The sequence below is a fragment of the Typopeltis vanoorti genome, chromosome 15 (assembly GCF_054136105.1).
Source record: "Typopeltis vanoorti isolate ZY-2024b chromosome 15, IOZ_Tvanoo_1.0, whole genome shotgun sequence".
NCBI classification, from domain to species: domain Eukaryota; kingdom Metazoa; phylum Arthropoda; class Arachnida; order Uropygi; family Thelyphonidae; genus Typopeltis; species Typopeltis vanoorti.
This window is the reverse complement of record NC_143563.1, coordinates 114481376-114504188: the sequence shown is the minus strand read 5'-3', so window position 1 is coordinate 114504188 and position 22813 is coordinate 114481376. Positions and strand designations below refer to the sequence as shown.

The 22813-nt window shown below is 34.2% G+C and overlaps 1 protein-coding gene across 23 annotated transcripts in view; it reads left to right on the top strand.

Moving 5' to 3' along the window:
- The window catches only part of LOC150099090 (uncharacterized), a 479515-nt gene that overhangs the window by 307905 nt on the left and 148797 nt on the right, over positions 1–22813 (top strand). Inside the window, exon 5 of one of the 23 annotated variants that reach the window (XM_090405386.1) lies at positions 10149–10802. The exons of the other annotated variants lie outside the window; for them this stretch is intronic. Within the exon in view, the coding sequence (XP_090261512.1) occupies positions 10149–10456 (308 nt within the window). The 3' untranslated portion in view covers positions 10457–10802. Of the gene's footprint in view, positions 1–10148; positions 10803–22813 lie in introns of those variants that run through there. 23 annotated transcript variants of the gene reach the window in all.

Genomic DNA, 22813 nt, shown 5'->3' with positions numbered 1-22813 from the left:
ATATGCGTTTCAGAGGGGAGTGGGGTTGAATTGCTTTTAATCATTAACTAAAAGTTGCTGCTGAAATGAGCATTCATCGTGGTTGAGCTATTTCACCTGCCTGAGAAAATTGAGGAAGTTTATATAGCTTTTACACTGGGGTCGCGTTAATCAGCGTCTTGAACTGCGGGATTTCGTTCTGACAACTATGTCAGAACGAAACCCCGTCGTAATTCGAGGACTGACCCCCCCCCCCCCCCCCCCACACACACACACAATCTGCTGTCACCTTACTCCATGCTGCGTTCTTTGTGCAATGCAAGACATTGTATTCCTTCCAAAAGTCTGAGGGTTTTTCTCATTCTTGATGGAATCCTTAAGTTGGGGATTGACTGAATAATTATTTGATTTTCTTTAGCAAAACACGGTGAAGGGCTCTTTGTTTCTTGACACTAGTTAAGTAAAATCATGCCTAGTGCAATACCTCATCTCGTTATAGATGTTGATAGTTAATTTTTTTTTTTTTTTTGCTATATGAATTAATAGATGCTCTGTATTTTTGTGAAAATAAATTATTATTATTATTATTATTAAGCGAGACATCGAGGGAGGCCACATATTACGCACACCAGCTATCATACTTATTCTTGTATTCATTCACACTGCTTGCACTCACAACATCCAAAGGCAATCCATTCCAGTCACGCACCACCCTCTGAGAGAAAAATCTAGCCCTCACTCCCTTGGCTGCCTTCATTCTCAGCTTCCAAGTATGTCCTTTCCCCACACTCCATAAATTGAAAAATTCCACCAATTGAAATCCTGTATGACCCTTTCAGAATATGTATAATTTTTGTAAATAAATATATATTTAAAGTTTTTCAGAATCAGTGTGTGGCTCATCTTTGAAATCTTTAATAGGGGTGTGTGTGTGTGTGTGTCTGTTGCAACCATAACTGGTCAAAGTTGAGGTTGATTGAGAATTATGTGTCAGATATCGAAATCGGTAACCGTCCGGCGGGAGGGGGGGGGGGATCATGCTGATTTCAATGTTTTTTGTATGCGCAGGTGGTATAAAATAGTCAAGTTTTTGCACGTGGTCACTTCTACGTGACGATCAATTTTGAATATTGGTGGCAGCTGATTAATTGGCGTGTCTCCAGATAAGCCAAGTTCCATTGCAAATTATATCATTATTATTACGCAACCTCGCTTTGGGTTGACTTGGAATCATTGCCAAATGTAAGCGATAGTTTTTTAAAAAATCGTGGAGAAATGTCTCCGGTGGGGAGGGGTTGTGGTGTTAAATTTGTTGCTATTGCTTTAAATTCGCAGTCTATCAGATATTTTGATTTATCTAGCAGCGCCGGATATTTAATTCACTTGGTCTCGTTATAATGACCAGCATGTGCATCATTCGGCGGACGAATTTAATTATTCATAAGTAGGCCACATTGTTGTTTTGTTTGGAAGCGATAGTATAATTTGCAATTTTAGCTGTGTTGTATGCATGTGCATTATAAAATATTTTTTGTGATTACATTTTTAATTATTAATTTAATTTCAATTAATAACTATTGCCATTTTTATACCTTGAAAAAAAAACGTTTATTTAAAAAATCGACCAAACTGAAATACTTGTTTAGAACTACGATTTTAGTCACACAAAGGGTCTTCTTCTTATAAATGGCTGTTACGTCACCCTGCTTCTAAGTGTTCACAACTAGATAGTTGAATAGAGATTAAAACAGTGGCCCATACATAAGCACTGCGACACTGCAGCACCCCAAGGAAAAAATTAAATTTTGTTTGTGTTTATAAATAATAGCAATGCTTACAACATGTTAATGGTTACAGCTTATGTTTTGACATTGACTGAATAGTTAATAATTGGAATTGTTCGATTAACGCTTTAGATTACGAAACAGATGCACTGCGATCTAACGCCGATATTCGTTTGCTCTTGCCATTGCACGTTACGTCATTCCCAACTATAACTGCTCAAACGGCAGTGTATTTTTAGTATGTTTACGCGCCTTATTTCTGTGAGATATGAAGCGTTTATTATTGGTGCGTGTGCCTGCTGAACTATTTTTTGTAAATCTTATTTTATTTTGTTAAAATAGCATAATTATTTATTTATTATAGATACAAGGCTGAATTATGACGAGTGTCACTGTTGAAAATATGAAAAGAATTATATTTTTTCAATATCGTTACACGAAACAAATACACCGCGATCTAACGCCGATATTCGTTTGCACTTGTCATTGCTATTGATACGAAACTTTTATTATTGGTGTTTGTTCGTAGTGAGGATGAAATATTTTTAATAAAGCAGTTTTTAATATGTAAATTTATTTATTAATAAATTCGTTACTGATTAGGAAAAAAAAGTTTTTTTTTTTTTTTTTTGTATATGCAGCACCCCCACTTAAAATTTTCACTCGCCGCCACTGGATTAAAACATGATACATTTAATTAAACTCTATCTAATGCAGAATTTATTTGTTAATTAAAAAATTCGACAGAAACAAAAGTGATCACTTGAACAGCTTGTTATCCCAAATTCTCTTAAACTGTAGTCAGCCAAAGGATAATGTAATTTTTGACGTGCTTTCCCCATTGTGCACTTTCGTAAATGGCCTGATTGAAACAAATTGAAATCGCGTGATTAATTTTTTATAGCGATTGCCAAATTTGGCAATCATAAAAAGTCAAACATATTAAAACACCGATCAGCAGGTGTTCCGGAATAACTTGTGTAAGACGAAAAAAACGAATTTTTGCGATGCTTGCATGCTTTGTGAAGCACGAGGGGTGTTACATACTGCGCAATAGCAATTATGTATTTTCAAGCGTCGTACATACCGTAAATTTCACTGTGAATTCTCTAAATTTATCTTAGATGACAAATTTAGAGTAGTTCTCGGTAAAAACGAAAATTACGATGTGAACAATATCAAACTGATGCTGATTTAAAAAAAAAAAAAAATTAAATTGCCTGCTATATGCTATGGTAGCGAATTTGTCTTCATTTTTTCCTCCCACACACGAAAAGTTGTAAACGTATAGTACATTGGTACTGTAGGCAGCGAAGTTTTTTTTTTTTAAATCTGGAAACCCTGCTCTAAAGACTAAACATAGTTTTTTCAAGCCACTTCAGGCTTCCAATAAAGCAGTGGTATCACACTGTGCAGTGAAATTAATCTCCCGCTTAAAGACAATCTCAAGTATTCGTGTCCAGGATTGGATTCAAATCCCCAGCTGTTAGTTGGAGCGCGGATGCTGTTAAATAGTTAACCAACTAGGCCAGTTGATGCCCTGATAATAAACATTCCTCTTTCGCTGGATTGAGTTCAGTTTTATATATTTAATGATCTCTGTTATAATTTATCGAGTCTTCAGTTTTCGTTCCTGTAATTATAATTCTAGTTACTAACTGTACCGGCGGATATTAATAACGTAATAATACAATGTGTATAATGATCTCATTAAGCCTCATGATTATTATTATGTTCGAACAGTACAGTTGTTTGGTAATGTCACTACACAAGAATGCGATTAGAAATGCTCAATTATTTCCTCATTTGTTAATGTATAGCAAAGTTTATGTTGCGCTGTCATCTAACAGATGAAGAAAAAAGAAGAGAAAAAAAAAACTTGTTTTAAATAAAATTTCACCAATGCATTAAATCACCAATTGCATTAAATCAGGGGTGTGTGTTATTTTATGTATAGGAGCGAGAGGATAGACAAAATAACGTGGCCTCTGGCCACTCCTACATCAGTTGAAAAAATTTAAGAGGAATCCATCCACCATGACCATTAGAAGTAGGTTGACTGTCAGTGATCCCTCTCTCCATCCTCAAACTTAACACGTCACCTGTTTGGAGGCGGGTGAAGCGGACAAGGATTTCCACTTCGGATCTAAATTACCAGAATCCATACTTGGAGCAGCTGATTAATTGGCGTGTCATTAGATAATGGAGTTAATTGCTAAAATTGCCTTCGTTATTTTGAAAAGAGCTTGCTTTCATGCTGAGGATATGCTAGCTTGGGTATGGAAGAGAGAGAGAGAGTGTGTGTGTACACGCTTGGTAGAGGACACTAGTTCTGGAGCACAAGCATTCACTACAATTGCAGGATACAATCTGGATTGGAAAAATTTTCTTTGGTGTTGAATTTAAATTATTCGACAATTTTTTGGTGTCTTACAAATGTCTTGTGGCTGATAATTACATGATTTATGGACAGCACGTAGTTAATATAGAAAAATATTATCGTGAGGTTCAACTTTGTCTTCAAGTAATGTTATGTAGTGGTATGCAAAATGTCAAAAATATAAATCTATTTATGTAGTTTACCAAGGAACATGCTATTGCTTTTATGCGCAAGAAGCGAGTTTTCTTGCACATTAGACCCTAAGTTTAGAAGTCCGTTTTTTAAAAACCTTCCCCTCAGCTTTAAGAGCTTTACCGCTGCCCCAGAAATTTTGCAAGCCACTTCTCTGGATTGTTTTGCCCGGATAGTGAGCGGCTGGGAATTTTGAATGTAATATGGATGAACACTTTCATTCCGGTAAACATACAATGTGTTTCCTAACTAGATCAAGTTTTTCAGTTCTGGAGAATTGAAACGGTAATCTGATCCTAGAGCTGATGGGCATAATAAGTTTGCTTAAAAAAAAAAAAAAAAAAAAAAAAAAAAAAAAAGAATCGGTCCGAAGTATTTAACTTCTGATATTAAAAATGGTAAAGCGATCAAAAAAAGAAGAAAATAGATCGTTATAACCGAAAAATGTTATGCCTTTGCCATTGCAACCATTTTTATAATTCATTTAGTTATATTCAGCATTTTATTTTTAATGATCTCAACTTAGAGATGATTGTAACGACTCTCAAATTGTGGGACCAAATGACAATCTAATCAAATGATTAGATTGTCATTCCAACCACAGGAAAGTGTTACTCATTTGATTAAGCTACTTAACATTCTTTAGATTTGAAGTTATGCATATTAGTTTCTAATGATTAACATTGATTGTTAATTGGTTGCATTTACTATTTTTAAACTGTATCGTGTCCAATGTTAGACAGTAATGGGAAGAAGTTAATTATTTATGCATTTCTTCAATATCAGCGCATGCAGAGCTTAATTTTTCGCAAATGGAATCATTATGACTAAAAAGGGGAAGACAGTCCTCACGCCCAGCTGAGGTCATTTTGTTCTTAAAAAAAATAATTTTGAGTTAGAAGATTTTGATAAAATCGATTTAAATGGTGGTCTATAACATTTTGAAATATCGTTAGTGGATAAGAAATGTTGATATTTTATTTTTTGGAAAATATTACTTTTTTAATTTTAAATGAATACACTTCCTTTTAAAACAGTTTATTATTTTATATATGTATTTCTTCTTACTTTGTCTTACAGAAACCTATCAGGTAAAGTAAAAAAAAAAAAAAGTGGTTTTATCCACTTTTCTGTACATGTATACTTTTCTTGATCAATAGTAATTTCAGGTATTCTCCAGATTTCATCAGTTCCTTGGTAGTTTTATCAGCAGTCCTTGAGAACCCTAGTTGAAACATACTTCATTTCCTTTGAACTAAACAAAAGTTTATTTCTATATACGATAAACGTATTGCGAAGAATTGTTATTTTGAGTTACGAACTGACCATTTCCATTATTATGACTTGCGAAGTTTTTTTTTTTTTTTTTTTGTATTTGTCTTGAAATTTATGGCCATAACAAATGCAGGACCTAATTGAATAATTTCTGTTGTCGCCCTGAGTTAAAATAATGAAGTATCAGGAATATATGCTATTAAAGATTAATATATGATAGATTATGCTGTTACAAAAAAAAAAAAATAAAATAAAAAATAACTGTAAAGATTTTTGTTGGCCCAATTGGCTCTAGTCGCGGCTTGATTAATATCGTGCGATGAGTTAACTTACTCATGTATAGAAAAGTTACGTCTTAATATTCCTAGCTTTCTTCTTCTCATTACACGATGCTGTAATCGTGTTTTATTCCATTATAAGTTTTTATTGTCACGGTTCATGATGTCAAAACTTGATTTGTAAGTTGTTGCTTATATCTCAATTAAGTTTCCAGTTTACTCACTTTCAGATATTGCAATTTCTCGATATCTGAAAGTTGTGTTGACATAAACCAGTCGGCCTAATAGCGCATCTGTTTCACGTCACTTGCGAAATATTTCATTAGCAGGTGCGTGGAGTAACAAGAAATTGGATTATCATTTACTAAGAGTTGGTAAACAATAGCCATTTCTGTACTCTTTTTTTTTTTAAATCTGAATCACCCGTTTTTAAGAAAATGCCATTTTATATTTATTATTATGGCATGGATATGTTTATTACAAATTGTGTTGTTTTCGGGTGACATCTCGAAAGAAACATACTCTGAATATTTTACAAATTTTACAGGAATTTCTGGGTTACCATGGTACACACCTAACCGAGGCGTTAGATAAAGCAAACAGATTTCTGTAGGAATAATGTCGGTAATGAGGATAAGTGCCACATCTCTCTCTCTCTCTTTTATATAATTGTAATGCAGTACGAAACGAAAGGAGTATTTGTAAAGCTGATTTGTAGATATTTATTTTACATACAACTTTTATGCAACTGTATTAAATATGTTTTTTTATTTATTCTACAGCATAGATGGGTGAAAGTATCAGAATATTACAGAACCATCTCCCCCCCCCCCCACAATTTCAGCAATACTTGCTGAGATAGTGCGGAGCTTGAGCATTCACTTTGGCCATGAGTTGTTTTTGTATTATCATTCCAACCTTTCACAGGTGAAGTAAATCCATCCACGACGACAATGGTATGAGCTCTGCGAATTACATGATTCCTCTTGAATACTAAAGTAGACGTAAGGCTACTGAAAATAATAAAATGTCAGTTACCATGTAGAAAAACCACAGTCCAATACTCACTAACTCAGTGCCCACACATAAAATAAACGATCAACGACCTTTTTTTTTTTTTTTAATTTTTATTATTCATATATGACAGTACTTCAGAAGGATATATCGAGGCACTACCTTGCTTTCATAATAGGAATGTTTATTCCGCTCTTCGAATGACATGCACGTCGCACGCTAGTTTCTAAGCTGCTCTTCAATGATTAGGTATTTACCTGTTTCGGCTTCACTGGTCTTCCTCTCTCTCTCTCTGGTCTATATCCATCCACCTCTGTTGTAGCCGATATCTTTCCATCCTAGATAGATTTTCTTTCCATTTCTCTGTATATTCCTTGATCTTTTCATTTATGTTATTAAATATCTAGTTCTTTTCTGATTGATGTTTTCATTTCTTATACCCAATTTTGTGTATCCTTTAAATCTTTTAGATATGTTATTATGCAGCTTAAATAACTGTACTGTGTTCTATTATTTTATTTTGTATACCTGTTTTTGATCCAACATGATCCCGACCTTTTAATGCCATGACTTTTCTTTTGTGAAATATTTAAGTTGTATTGTTGAGTTATTTTAATTCGTATATCGATATTTGAAGTTCATCTTCATTGTCTTGTAACACAATCTGATCATATGCATATTGTATTGATAACAGTTCTTCTAGTTAACCTTGTTTTATTGTTGTTTTCCATATTTTCATAATCTAATCAATATATATATTGAACAGAGTTGGAGATAAGCTACATTCCTGTCTGGCACCCTCATTTATTCCAATCTCTTCTGTTAATTTGTTACCTAACTGTAACTGTATTTTTGTATCTTTATATAAACTCTGTATAGCTTGTACCAAATTTAGTGAATAACCTTTATTATTATATATTCCATAGTTTTTCTCTGTATATGTTATCAAAAGCTTTCTCATGATCTCTAAAGGCCATATGAATCTCTAAATTAAATTTTCGTCTTTTTTTTCAATAATTTGTTTTAGCACATAAATATTGTCTATACATGATCTTTTATTCAGGATTTTACTGTAAATTTTGTAACCTGTATTTAATAAACCTATTCTGTAATTTTTACAGTCATCTCTGTCTCCTTTCTTTAATATAGACATAACCTTAGCTTTTAACCAATCTGATGGAACCTCACATTTCCTCCAACAGTTATTTATTAATTTTAAGAATCTGTGGTGTAAACATTCTCCGCCATATTTCCAAAGCTCTGTATTTATGCTATCTAATCCGGTTGATTTTTTTTTTTTTGATACTTTTATTGCTTCTTTTATGATAGTTCTTCTTACAATTTTATTGGGTTTTTTTATCAGTGTTGATTTCTTCATTATTATTTTCTGTTATTAAATTTGGGTCATATCATAAATCCTTATAATGTTTATCCACTGTTTCTCTTGTATTATGTTGATTTGTGCTGTATCTCTTCCTTGGTTGTTTAATTTCCTTAATATTTTGTAGGCTATGTCTACATATGCAGTTTCTAAGTTTCTGTATGAAAATACAGAAACACAATCTACATCGTTTGTAGATTGTGTTGGACACACGCACGTGTGTGGGTGTCCAACACAACCACGCTTTCGTATATGAAATAAAATGAATGCAAAACTGTGTTTTTGGAGTGGCCGCCCAAGAATCAAATGATAAAATACTTGTTTGATTTGTATGGCTATCGTGCTTGCTGATAATATTGGAATTATGAAGAGCGGGGTGAGAAATAGCAAAATGGGCGAATTATCTGCTTTTTCTGTCCATATCTTCCTTCTTGTTTGATTCATTCCATAAAACATCCTCCTCCTCATTTCAAATCTGGCCCAATTTCTTGAGTTGTCTTTCTGTACTGTGTGCTCCAGGATTCACTTGTGGTCAGCTAGCACAGGTGTCCACCCAAAAAGACCTTTGGCTGTCCTCTTAAAATATTATCAGGTGTGCTTCAGTCCACCTGAGGATACAATTTTGTCCACTACTAAATTATCAACTACATTTGTGGGGTACTTCAGATAAAATCAAAAGTCGTGCGCATTTTGCAGTGACAGCATTTGAAAACTACATTTAAAATGGGAAGTGGGCGGTTTGACTTTTGCAAGTTAGCAAAGCATTCAGTAATACTTTGCTAACGAGCAAAAAGTAAATCGTCCATCCACTGAAATTATTCCATTTGAGGGAGAAAATGTTTGAATTTCGATAGCTCTTGTTTAAAAAAAAAAAAAGAAAGAAAGAAAAAAAAGTAAACGTTTTTACCTGCTTACTTGTTCAATTTTATTTTTATTGAAAGTGTATTTTTTTTTTAATTTGATAAATCCCTTCTCTAGAGTACTTTTTATGCACAGGAGATCCAAAATACCCATTCCATTAACTCGAGCGTTGTCTTATTCCATTTGACACATCATTTAAAAATTCGACGACGTCTAGTGAATTTCTACATTTTATTTGAAGATCCTGGTAAAGCGCCTACTTTTTTTTTTTTTTTTTTCAGACATGGCTTTAAGTATCCAAAAATATTTTTGCATACAATTCCGGTCAGATCCGTTAATGACGATAATTCATTGAACTCGTCAACGATCGGTTTGTTGCAAAGGATCAACGGATTTTTCCAGCATTGGATTACTTGGTCCATTGTCAACTGGTTGTATTATTATGGGACGTCGCATACTGGAATCGTCGAATAATGAGGATTACTTTCATTCGCTTCTCATTTATTGCTTTTTAGTATGGCTATTAGGAATATTACAATGTATTTCAGTAGAACGTTTGACTTTGCACCTTTGGCGTATAATCGGATCCAGTGCTTATTTAGGCAGCAACATTCACTGAAAGTAAATTTATACCAATACTGTATTACTTTGCTTCCATTATATAAATGTGTTATAGTTTTAGTTTAAATAGGGCAATACTACCATGTGTATATTGAAACTCAGTAAGGTTATAAATTAACTTCAATAAAAGAAATCTTGTCTTTCGCAAAAATTACTGTGAAATTCTCGGGGGAGATAAATGACCGTTCACAAGGGCTAAAAAACTTTATTTTCTGCTTCAACATTGAAGTGTTTCATTAAATCATGTACTCAGAATATTCAAACACAAACATCATTTCATAAATGTTAAACTATATTTATATTTAGGAGCACTCATTTTCACTTTTTTCAGAGCAGCAAGAAAATAGGGTTTTGGGCTGAAATAAAGTTTTTTCGAATTTCAGATGGCTTTAGAAATCTATTGAGATGTCAACCTACTGTGCAACAAACTTATCATTCGAGGCGTCGGAGCCACCACAAATCAGAAGAGTTCGATACAGGAAAACCTAATTGCCCCATCTGCTTGAAGTCATTCTTTCACAGAAGCAACCTCCGGAGACACATGGAAATCCATAATTTCCAGAGAAAGCATTACATTTGCTCGATATGCGGCAGGCGATTTAACTGGAAGACAAATCTCACAACTCATTACCGCGTGTCGCACGGTTCCAGGAATTTAGTAGCTGACTTTGGTATCACGGACAACTCCTAAAACATCAAATGGTTCTTTTAACTTCATATTTTAACAAAACTGATCAAATAGATGATTATAGCAACCTATTTACTTTCTTGCAGTGCAGAGGAAGAATAACAAAGTTCCTATTCGTCATTTGTTTTCCCATTATAATACAGCTTTCCCATTATAATACTTATATGTATAGCTGTTTAGTGCGTGACATATAGATCTGTGAAATAGAATTGACATTTTCTTTAATTTTTTTCCCCTTAAAATTGTTAAAACCGAAAAAAAAAAGAAAAAAACTTAAAACTGACAGTGCTGCGATCATTTTAGACCACTTAAAGTGTTATTGATTGAGCTCAATCTAATTATTACTGCAAAAGACATAATAATGCACAGGACTGTACTAGTGAATCTATTGGAATGGAATTATATCATCTAGAAATAAATGGTAAGCATCAAAAACGTAGCTGTAGATAGTTTTGGATTCATTTCTGGCCAAGCAGGAAATTCCTTAACCGCGACCGTTTTCATTCTTTGAAGTGTCTTAAGTTGCCATTCAATGTACATGTAGTTTCTTTCTCATTTCGTTTATTTATTTTCTAAAGGCAATTAATGGTAGCACAAAGGGATTGGGTGAGTAAACTTCATTGAGGTTCACGTATTACGTTGACTGCTTCACAGAACATCTTGTGTATAGCAATACATTACGCTTACCTTACGATTATTCAGCGTGTGCTTCCAATGAGGTGATCAGGATTCGCCATTAAGTTATAAATGTTTGGATTGTGTTATTGTATGAAGGAAAAGATATTTTGTATGCATAACCTCATTGCATATTTTGAGTTTTATGAGACATCCGCATCAGTTACTTTAATGGGAAAAAGGTGTCTTTATCCGATTCTTCTGCCAAATGAGTTCATTTGGTTAAAGTGTGTTCCGTTTTCTTCTGTACACCTGTTATCTTCTAAAGAATAAATGGATATCTTGTATGTGGAGGAAATTAATTTTGGATCACGCGTGCCGAAATTTCAGTTCCGGGCCATAGTCATAGACACCATTTCCCATAACTTCATTACGTGAAATTGTTTTATTCAGATACAGTTCTGCAGCTATCACTCTGGTACTTCCACTTTTCGTTTAGCATTATATCAGGAGAAGGGTAAACCGTGAAACCTCCGTGCTAAATATTTCATTAGTAGGTATGGATGAATTTATTTATTTTAAAATTACGTTCTTCGTAATTGAGATTTATGCAGTCACAATAAAATGCTACCTAGAAACAAAATCCTCGTGCTATTCCTCCTAAATATTCGTTGATTAGCATAGCGATCAGCTTTTTACCGTACAATACAGTATTAATAGTGCGACTACAGTGTATGTTTTCATTTTGGAAATTAAATAAGCTGATAAAACTCAAAGCACGCTGGTATAATGCAGATTAATATAATGCATCGATAGGATATCCTATCGATTCATATATTAGAAAGAATAATTAACAAAATCCTTCATTGAAAAAAGTATCCGGCGACAATACGAAATTGAAATAAATATCTTCTTCTTGACTTCGCGTATTAGGCAATTGTTTGCCAGTAACTTTTTCAAGGATTTAAAAAGTCTTCTGCCCATCATCTCCTGGGTCTTCCTTCCTGTTGATCTGTGTCCCTTTGGTTTATATTTCCAGGCAATATTTGGTCATCTGTCCTCATTCGTTCTTCCTACGTGGTTTTTCCAGTTTTTTCTATAGTTTGTGATATCTTCTGTTATGTTAATTATAGATAATTGTTTTCTTATCTTATCTATTCTTTTATAGCCTGCGAGCGGTCTTGGGAACTTCATTTCTGCATATTCCACTTGTCTTTTATCTCGTCCTCCTCAAATCCATGCTTTACTGCGATATTTCAGAATTCGTTTTGCTATTATTTTGTATAGTTTTATTTGGGTTGGTCTACACATCTGTTTATTGAAGTGTCTATTCAAAGTTCCAATGACTGCTAGGAATTTTTGCTTTTTATATGCCATGTCGATTTCTCCATTGGGGTTTATGTAATTTCTAAGATATTTAAATTTGTTCACTTGTTCTATTACTTTGTTGTGGATGACTAGTTTGCATCTTTTAATTTCTTTCCTTGAAATGCTATTGATTTCGTTTTATTTATTGAGATTTTCGTGTCACTGTTCTATTATTTTGTTCAATACGTGTTGATTTTTCTGTAATTGGTTCATTTTCAGCAAAAATAACTTGATCGTCAGCATACAAAAGGCTGGTTAATTTTTTATTTCCTATTTTTAATTTCTATGATTTTGTTTTTCCTCCACTCTCTTCAAATTTTTTCCATATATATATTGAAGAGTATTGGTGATAATCCACTTCCTTGAATGAGATTTCTATTGGTTTTAATTTTTTAATTTTGTTTCATTATTAATTTTAATTTTAATATAGCTTTCTTCCATTATATATTTGCTATTGCTTTCGTGGTTTGAGGTTGAGCTTTCAAATCATTAATTTGTTCTGTTGATTTGATCGTATGCTTTCTCATAATCCAGGAAGGCCATATATGTTGGCAGGTTAAATTCTGAGTATAAATGTGGGATCTGTGCAGGATCTTCCTTTCCTAAAGCCTCACTGTTCTTCAATAATTTCCTCGGCCCATGGTATTAATTTACTTTTAGTTATATCTTATAAACAAAGAAATATATAATGAAAAAAATCAATTCTAGAAAATTTCTTAAATCCTACAGTTTTACTAGAAACTCCGCATATTTTTCCACCCCGACTTCGAAGTGGAATGAATAAACACACGTGATGTACAGGAATTCCGCCTTTCAGATGGCAGAACATGAAGAAATAGAAATATCAATTGTAGGAAATTCGGATTCCTTTTTTTTTTTTTCCCCGAGGGTTCCAATTCCGTCGGATACAAAGAACCCTTATAAGGACTTTTCAAGCGAAGGTGAATTAGCCGGTCTTACACGACGTGCTAGGGCTCACCCTAAAGATATTCGAATTTTTCCTCCAAAATATTCCGGATGAACTTTTCCCCATCTGATGAACGTGCAAACTTCATCCGTTCGGGTGATTTTTCATGCGAGACCGGCCAGAACACATCCAATTTACTGACATAATACACTGACCACCAAGTTCCTCCGTCACGCCAGAATTTAAAAGAAATCAGTATTATTTTATTATTAATCTGTTGCTAAATTCTCTCAAAAAAGAATGATGGAGCCATTTTGAATAAAATTTCTCAGTCATAAGGAATTCAAAGTTTCATAGCTGTTTCAGCTTCTCTAGCATGATAAGAGTTGAATGCTTAACCTTGAAAGCTGAGTTTTGCGAATGAAACTAAAAATATTAAGGTTTACAAATTATTCAAATCTGATTCATTTCGATTTTCTAATGTAAACAGTAATGCTCGTGTGTGTAAATATATATATATATATAACATCAAGATGTGGGGTAAAATCTTCATTATAATGACTGTATAATTCCACTTTTATATCTTCATAATTAATATTTAGCATTAACACTTTGTTTTGATAATGTACTTTTCACTTCCAGGAAATACAGGTACTAAAATTGACTCATACGGGACAGCTCTCCCCCCCCCCTCAAATAAGGAAATAATGAAAATTAGAATATTTTTGCCAAGGATTAGATAATGCTGGAACCTTGCTTTTTTGTGATGCCACCTCAATTTTTCATGAAACTTCTTTTATGGTGGTGTTGCATTGGAAAAGGAAAACTTGAACAAACCTCCAGTCACAGCCTTTGATTTCAAAGGAGATTGATCCACTAGTCGACTGACAGCCTCTGATGGCTGTGCTATCAAATGACCATGGCCTATGTTTGGAAATTGAAATTTTTGATTCAGAGGGCTTTATGCACAGTTAAATCAAGATAACTGCTTACAGTAGGGTGGTTTACGCTAGCATTTAAAAAATGTGGGTCCTAACACTGCCTAGCTAAGCGATACAGCGTCTCTGGACGAACTATTTTAGGCCATCTTTTTATTAGCTTTACTAAGGTCCAAAAAAAGTTATCCCATTAATTGCATAAACCATACTTAATTCTTTTACCAACACAAATTGCATCTTGAAATAATTTCTCCTCGCCAGTGCGTCTTCCCTAGCAATGAAAACTACATGATTCAATAATGTTATTAAATGAGACTCTAAATATTAGCTACCCTTCACTTTTTGCCAGACAACGCCTGATCGCTCAGATAATGTGCAAATAGTACTACTCATTCTCCTTTCATCGATTTTTAAAGTCTTCTGTTTCACCTGATTATATTTTAATATCCGTGCATCCTTTATATCACTCTGACATAGATGTATGTTGAGTCTTTAGGTAGTAGACGATTTTCGTCAGCAGGTCTAAGACTACCTTGTTGTTGGCGGCCTAAATTGTCATAATAACTTTCTGTGCTTTTTTATTATGAAAACCTTACCAATGAAAGGCTATTAGCCTATTTATAGAACATGAGTATTAATACTTTGGGTGGGCTAAGAGTTAGATAAGCCAGAATCCCAGATTTATAGGCCAGACACGAAGCATTTTTTTCAAGCCACTTAAGTCCTCCAGAGCACCACCTCCGCCAAGCATGCCGACAAAATGTTTTATAGATTTTTACAGCCTTTGGAAAGTAGGATTTTAAAAAATATTCCACTGAAATTTGCAAAATCACGCCATTTATCAGCTTTATCCTTGCATTATCTATCATATTACAGTAACAATCATAGTTTCTAGCCCTACCGTGAACGAATCAAGAACGTCAAGCTAAAATAGTACTGATACTTAATAATCAGCTTATCACTGTTGCGCAAGTTGTCTGTCTTTACTGTTTTTGCATTTTAATATTGTGTGGGATGGCCACTTAAAGCCTTCCAATTCGAGTGCGTTTTAACATGTCTGTTCCTCGTTGTTTCTAGACATCAACAGTAATCGTTCCTGGTGTATTCCACCCGATGAACAGTTTCAATTTTCATATGTTCGTTGAATATAATTTATGGAATTTCACTACAGATGTTATGAAATGCCGTAATCTATTAATCTGTGAATTCAGTGCTGCTGTTTTCCATTATACTGAACTAACGGGAAAGAGGCCAACATATTGTTCGAAACTTAAAGAATACCTAAAATAATGTAAGTCGCTAATGTTGCGGAAAGGAGTAAGTGGGTCACAGATCTGGATTAAACATTACTACTTATATGCAAGCGAAAGATTGAAATATTGTTTTCGGGTTAAATTCGAAACCGTCCAAGGTCATTAGTACTCTTGACAGTGTAAAATAGGTTATTTCACTGGTCTCTAAACTCATTTCATGCGTTATTTATTCACTTAACGTATAGGCGCGTTGAAAGATACTTTAAAAATTCCATTAGAAATGAATAGCCACTTAAAAGCTATATTTAAAAAAAAAAAAAATTGTAGAAACTGAATCATCAAATACTAGCGAGAGAAACAGTTCACAGGCATCTTTTGCACTGTGATAAATGTGTGTGTTAAATCATTTAGCCAAAATCAACAGATTTAAATTAGCACCATCCATATGAGCATTTTTTAACATCATATAACATTATTCTACAGAACAGTGTACATGTCTATATAAATTCTCTCTGTCTGGGACGAAGTTGTGAATATTTAAATTTTTTTTTTTCCCCTTCAGAAATATAATTTTACCCACTAATGGGTTTCTGTATCTAAGTGGATAAAATTATCCAGATGATTTTTAAAACTCCTGAGTAAATTTACTATATTTTTGCTAATAATTTTTTATTATTTTTATCGTTATATTAAGGAATTGTCTACTCAACTCGGTGAAAGTAGCGTGCGATATTTGTAAATTCTTCTTGCACTAAATGCTTTGACTATTTATCAAAACACTTATCTTTTGATTAAATATAGGATTTAGTCATTGTAGAGGCTGAGCATATTTTTCGATTGCAGATTTTCCTTCTTATATGGGACCTTCCTTACAGCCAAGGCGAGGGAGGCCTTGCAAGTCGACTCTGGAATCCGAAGAGAAAAATAAGAAGCCTCAGTGTCCAGTATGCATGAGGCCATTTTTTGATAAAAGCACTCTAAGGAAGCACATGGAAATCCACTACTTCCAAAGGAAAAATTACCCATGCCATTTGTGTAGCAGGAGATTTTCTTGGAAGCATGATTTAATGACACATTTGAGAATAATGCATGGCTCCGAAAATGCATCCTCAAAGATTACAAGTTTGGCAAGAAAACTTTAAAGTACTTCGAATTGTGCAACGTGCGAATGCAGTAATAACTTTTCACTAGATGGTATTCATTCATCTTTAAAACGGTTACATATACATGAATATATTCAAAAAACATGTTCATTCGTTTTGTTTTATTGATCTGTGATTTCTTCCAGAATTGCGTTATTTCTAGTCGTTCGAAATTCATGAGAGCTACCCATGTGTATAGTTTTCCTCATAGAATTAGCAGCATGATGGCAGAAGGCTTGGTTATTATGGCATTGTGGTTTTTGGAATAATTCTGAATTAAGATTACTTTTTTACATTTTAGTACATGGATATTTTATTTTAACATGAAAATAATGAACTGTATGAAAAATCATCTTTACTTATGTTCTCACACATCATGTCAACCTGTTAATGACAGAACGAAAATGTTTTCAATGCAGTCATCGCACTGCTTTACCAGATTATGACCTGACTTATCCCAAATTGGAATAACCTTGGCAACTCGAATTTAGAGGATTATCAAAAATTATCTTTCATGTCTTAAATTTTAGCATTCAGTACAAGCATGCATTTAATATCTTGTAATCGACTTCCTCGCTGGTTTTAAGTGACAACCCCCCCCCCACTCTCCCCAAGCATACAGACACGAGAGTGAACATGTACAAGTTCGTAAATTTGTTTTCATATATATATCACGAAAACCTTAGTTACTCGATAAATTCGATTTTTTCCATTTGTATAATGCTGTGCATTATGGGAAGGGCCACTATTACATCCTGAAAGGATGTGTGCTTTGCAATGTGAGATACTAAGGCAGTTAATGTGAAGTCATTAGCTTCTATATACTGTACAAGTAGCCAAGTTTGGAAGATACTTCACGCGCAAACTGTGTTTGCCTACACTTGGATAAAGGATTAAACAAGAATATAATTTCTTGGCATCTTTAATTTAATTTATAACCCAGTGAAAAAACTTTCAGCAAATAATTAATGTATTCTAAAATAATAAAATACTTCAGTATATATTTTTTTTTCTTAGATCATGTTCATGTATTTCACCAGAGTAAGATTTATTGTTGAATTGAATTTCAAACAAAATTACTTGTATAAGGTTCCCACTTTTTCCCCCTTTTTTTTTTTTTTAATCTCTATATTCGTATTTGGGCTGTATTTTGGTTTAAATTTCTCGTCAGCTCCCCTACACATTTTTACTTCTAAAATCATGGGAGAAGGGAGACCGTAGCATATTTCCAAAATTTCTACTGGAGAAAACTTGGGACTGTACGCCATTGCCTTACCACAATGTTACTACGAGTGGCAAAATATGGCCTTAACAGCATTTAAAAATTGGAATGTTACAGGCAGTTCCCAACTTCACGAGGTGATTCGTTCCTAGTGCGAACTCGTAAAGTGGGAATTTGTTTTCCATTAAAAACAGGGCTTGCGTCAACAAAATGATAGGTTATGCTTAAACAATAATTTATTTATCGAAAGAAATTAAAAAAAAAAAAAACGTTAAAGTCAAGCAAATTACGATAAAGAAATTATGTCGTACCAATATTAAAGAAGGTTCATTCGTCATCATCAAATGCACACTTGTTGATGGTTCGTCTTCGCTGTTTCTTTTTATTAACATCACTCTTCATATTAATTCGTTATGGCTTACTGTGTGGTATTAAGAAGACAACGAAAAGGAAAGCGGCGCAATCACTCTTCGTAATAACGTCAGTTGGTGAGTGCTTTATGTTATGAGTCAGTGTGAGATTCCCTCGTCTGTCTGAACGCTCAGAGTAATAATGTTACGCGCGTAGGTTGACTTGCCATATTTATGAATGTTTGGCATTTATTCATTGCAATTAATGTTCATATTTTCCATTAAAAAAAACTCAAAGCTGAAACTACCTGTATATTCTGAATATTTTGTCTAGATTGTTAATGAAAGATGATCTTCAAATAATTCCATCCATTATATTCTAATCATGAAATAAAGGTATACAAAAATAGTTCAGTTCATTTCGTCCCTTGACACGTGCTTATTAATGTGGTTTTTTGTCCAATAAAGAAAAGCAATTGTAAACGGACTGCATTTACGTTGCTTTTATATTTTTCAGAACGTGTATTGCTTCATACTAAACACACTAAGCATCTCCAAACTTCTTGCAAATGGACAGATAATCAGAAGAACGAAAAACTCGTGGATCTCTCATGGATCTTTATTTCTCTTACTGCTGCTTTTCAACGTACCATAAAATCTTTTCGATGTTTCTGATAAAAGTCCTGCGAGTCTTATTTTGAGAGTTTTCTGTTAAATGGATGAAAATCAAGAACTCGGCAGTTCTTGCAAAAATGCGCTGTATACAGAAAAATGAAGGTGTATATTTAGAAAGTTTTTTTAACTTGGGTATATTATGTATTCAAGATACCAAGTAATTTTACATAAACTTGGTTTTTAATCCTATTTCCCAAGTGAGCAAACAGACGAGTAAGTCAAGTTTGCTCTTGCACGTAGCAAGTCTGAGATAACTCATGGTAATGCCACTCTAGGCAACTCGCGGTAAAGGTGGATTAAGCTCTGATCACTTTCCTTAGTATTTTTCCCTTCATGTAAAGTACATCCCCTTGCGGAGATGTATGATGCTATGCATTAAAGGCAATGGCCACTACCCATACCGGTTTCGACCTTTATTGAGGTCTCGTCAGTGGGAGCCAGACCAGACAATGCTAAGGTTGAAGTACTGCAGAGCTTATATGAATTTTACCTAAACAAGTTGCCACAAGGTGCTTTGACCTTATTAAATAAAATCTCAGGATGGGAGATAGATGTAGAAAGTTTTTACACCTTGTGGCAACTTGTTTAGATAAAATTCATATAAGCTCTGCAGTACTTCAACCTTAGCATTGTCTGGTCTGGCTCCCACTGACGAGACCTCAATACAGGTCGAAACCGGTATGGGTAGTGGCCATTGCCTTTAATGCATAGCATCATACATCTCCGCAAGGGGATGTGCTTTACGTTAAGGGAAAAATACTAAGGAAAGTGATCAGAACTTAATCCACCTTTACCACTCGTTGCCTAGAGTGGCATTACCATGAGTTCCCTCAGACGTGCACTACGTGCAGGCGCAAACTTGACTGACTTGTCTGTTTGCTCACTTGGGAAATAGGATTAAAAACCAAGTTTATATAAAATTACTTGGTATCTTGAAGGTGTATATTGTTATGCGATCCCATGGATTTCAATGATTCATCAGGCGACCCTAAATCTAATTGTTGTGAGACACTAGACTTGAATAAAACAAACATCAGCCACTTGCCCGTAATTGATGATTAATATTATTTCTGACTCCTCCCTCGCTAATTCCCTGCACAACTTCCACTTGTGCTTCGTCATCGTATTACGCAACCCCTGGCAACAACAAAGTCACCAAAAAGAGTGTCATAATGCAATCTCTTCTTCACTCTCAGTATCGCAGATTCTTCTGCAGTCGAAAGTCTACAGTATGTATAATACTCCCTTTTGGCTTTGAGACGTTTTTCATGCACGCTAAATATACTGTGCTGGAATACATGAAATTTGATCTAATGAAAAACTATACAGATTTTATTTGCCTGCCTGGTTGGATGAGTGAAGTCTCCAACACAGACTGTGGATTCGAATTCCATTGTGGAATGTATGTTTGTAAATATCTTAAGGAAGTAAATCAATTTTACTGCTGGTTTGAGACCATCACCTTATTTATTATTGGAAACTTGAAGTGGCTTTCAGTAAATTAGGTAATTAGTTTCACACTTACCTAATAATAATTACCAGAATTGCTTGATAATAACTACAACATACTATAGTTTTTTAGCCTTTTTTTTTGGGGGGGGGATGATTCATATTTAAAAAAAAATCCAGGAAATAAACTAGACTGCTGTAAATATATAATGTGCAGATTGCGGAACAGAGCCTTTTTTTTTTTATTTAAAGTTTTCGGATATCGTCACAGATTCCTTAATAACCGTGAGAATTTGTGCCATTTGAGTTGATCAGGAAATAATTCCATTACTGTTTATTGAACTGCTTAACAAATCAGCTTCTTGAGCGCTCTGATTTTTTGCATTTATAGAAAGTTCATATTGAACAGAAGGCAAGTATATTAATAGATTCATCAAAGACTAGGTACCATCAACCACCCTACACACACACACACCCATCGAAAATGCCACCTCTCACAGAATATATCAAGATAATGGCCACATTAAGGCTGGCTTTTCTTCCAGGCATAATATAATTCGGATTAAGATCATTTCTGCGACTAACAAAATACACACCAGATAAACTTTGTCTACAAACATTCGTTGCATGGAGCTTCCTGTTGTTAATAGACTAATTGGAAAAGTTGCTCATATGTTGCTCCATTAAGTAACTGATATCCTTCTGTCTCCAAAACATAAAACTGCTCTTTAAACCAGGAGTTTACAAAAATCCTTGCTCTTGCAATTTTAATTATTGTAGACAGATGTCGATCCCACGGAGATAATACGGCAACGAGAACATAAAGATGATATCCATTTTGAGGAAGGTGGAATGTCTATGCTTGTCAATCCGGTGGAATTAAATAGCACTTGCACCATAGTTCATACATATTTTTAGACATTCCTTAAGAAATGTTATGAAGCTTTCTTACACCAACTTTTTATTAACTTTTTTTAGCAGCAGTCTAATAAGTTGAATTCATACCATCAAATGAAGCCACACATTCAACAAGATTTTGTGTTATGCGAATTCATATTGTATTTTCGTCAACATCTGTTGTTTGTCGTAGATCATTGTTCCAGCAATGAAGATATTGTTCGGACCAGTGAAATATTAGCTTTAATAAAAATGTTTATTACCATAATTATCAATTAAAAATATTTCACTTCTTCAGCCTTTGCGCTGGTGGACATCACTTATGAACAGAAATTGCTTTCGTGACTTGAACCAGTTTCTTTGCTCTTGCTTTGAAATCAAGGAACTCAAATATGAACACAGTAATCACATCACACTCTAATCCTTGCTCCATCCATATATCCATCAATATGATATCCGTAAACATCTATGTACACAACCTTTCCCTATATTTACCCCACTTTCTTACCCCATTAACGCATACCACTGAACTAGGGCGCCACAATATCAGGATTTAATAACTTTTCCCGATTTTGTTTACATCATTCAGTATTGCTCCACCATATACGATGTGTTGGTATCTGTCAGCCAACTAGACAGCCTCCCACTTCCATAAGTCTTATAACAGTTTGTTCATGTAATATCCTATCAAGTCTTGACAAAATCCAGATAGTGTACACTATAACTGAACCCTATATCGAAACGCTTTAGTACTTCAAACCAAGATTGACAAAGCCTTGCTGCATTTAAGATATATGTACATGATCTTAGATATCTATCACTTTTCCGTCGCCCTTCAAGAGTATTCTCCAATTCCTCTTTCATCCGCTTACATTTTTTAGTCTGCAAAACAGAGAAACTGGCCGGGGGGGAGGACACGCAAAATAGTCGAGATTCGCGTTAGCCCCTCTTCCCAATCTCTTTTCATATTTGTCGTCTTAGCAGTGCTAATAAACCAGTCTATTCTCTGCTTATACCATTATCCGTGTGGTTTCGCTCATTTTCTTCCGCAAAGTTGAAGATTATTATCAACTCTGCAGTTCCACAGGTAATAAATTTCGTTACCAAATGAACGTTTCCTTTTTCTTGATAGTTTCTCTCACGCCACTTCTTTCTGAAAACTGGTTAATCAAGAAGATTCTAAGAAGAGCAACTACAGTATCTAAACATCGTTTACAAAATACGAATCTAAGAATCTGTGGATGACACGCAGAGGTGTGTACTCCTGAATGAAAATGGTGATGCATATCACCGTTTTCTATCATTAACTGATGCCAGTTTATAGCATATACCAAAGGCATTCAAACATTTTGAAATAAACAAATAAACTTTATCTGGGAAATGAATTTCCTGTACGGTTGACGTAAAATTTTTACTAATTCGCATCTCTTGTTTCCCCGCCGAAATGTACTCTCAGGTATTTTCTGTTTGTTCACTTACAGTTATGCTTTATGGAAAGAAGGAAAAAAAAGTGCGCGCTAATGAATCATTTTTGACCTTTTATC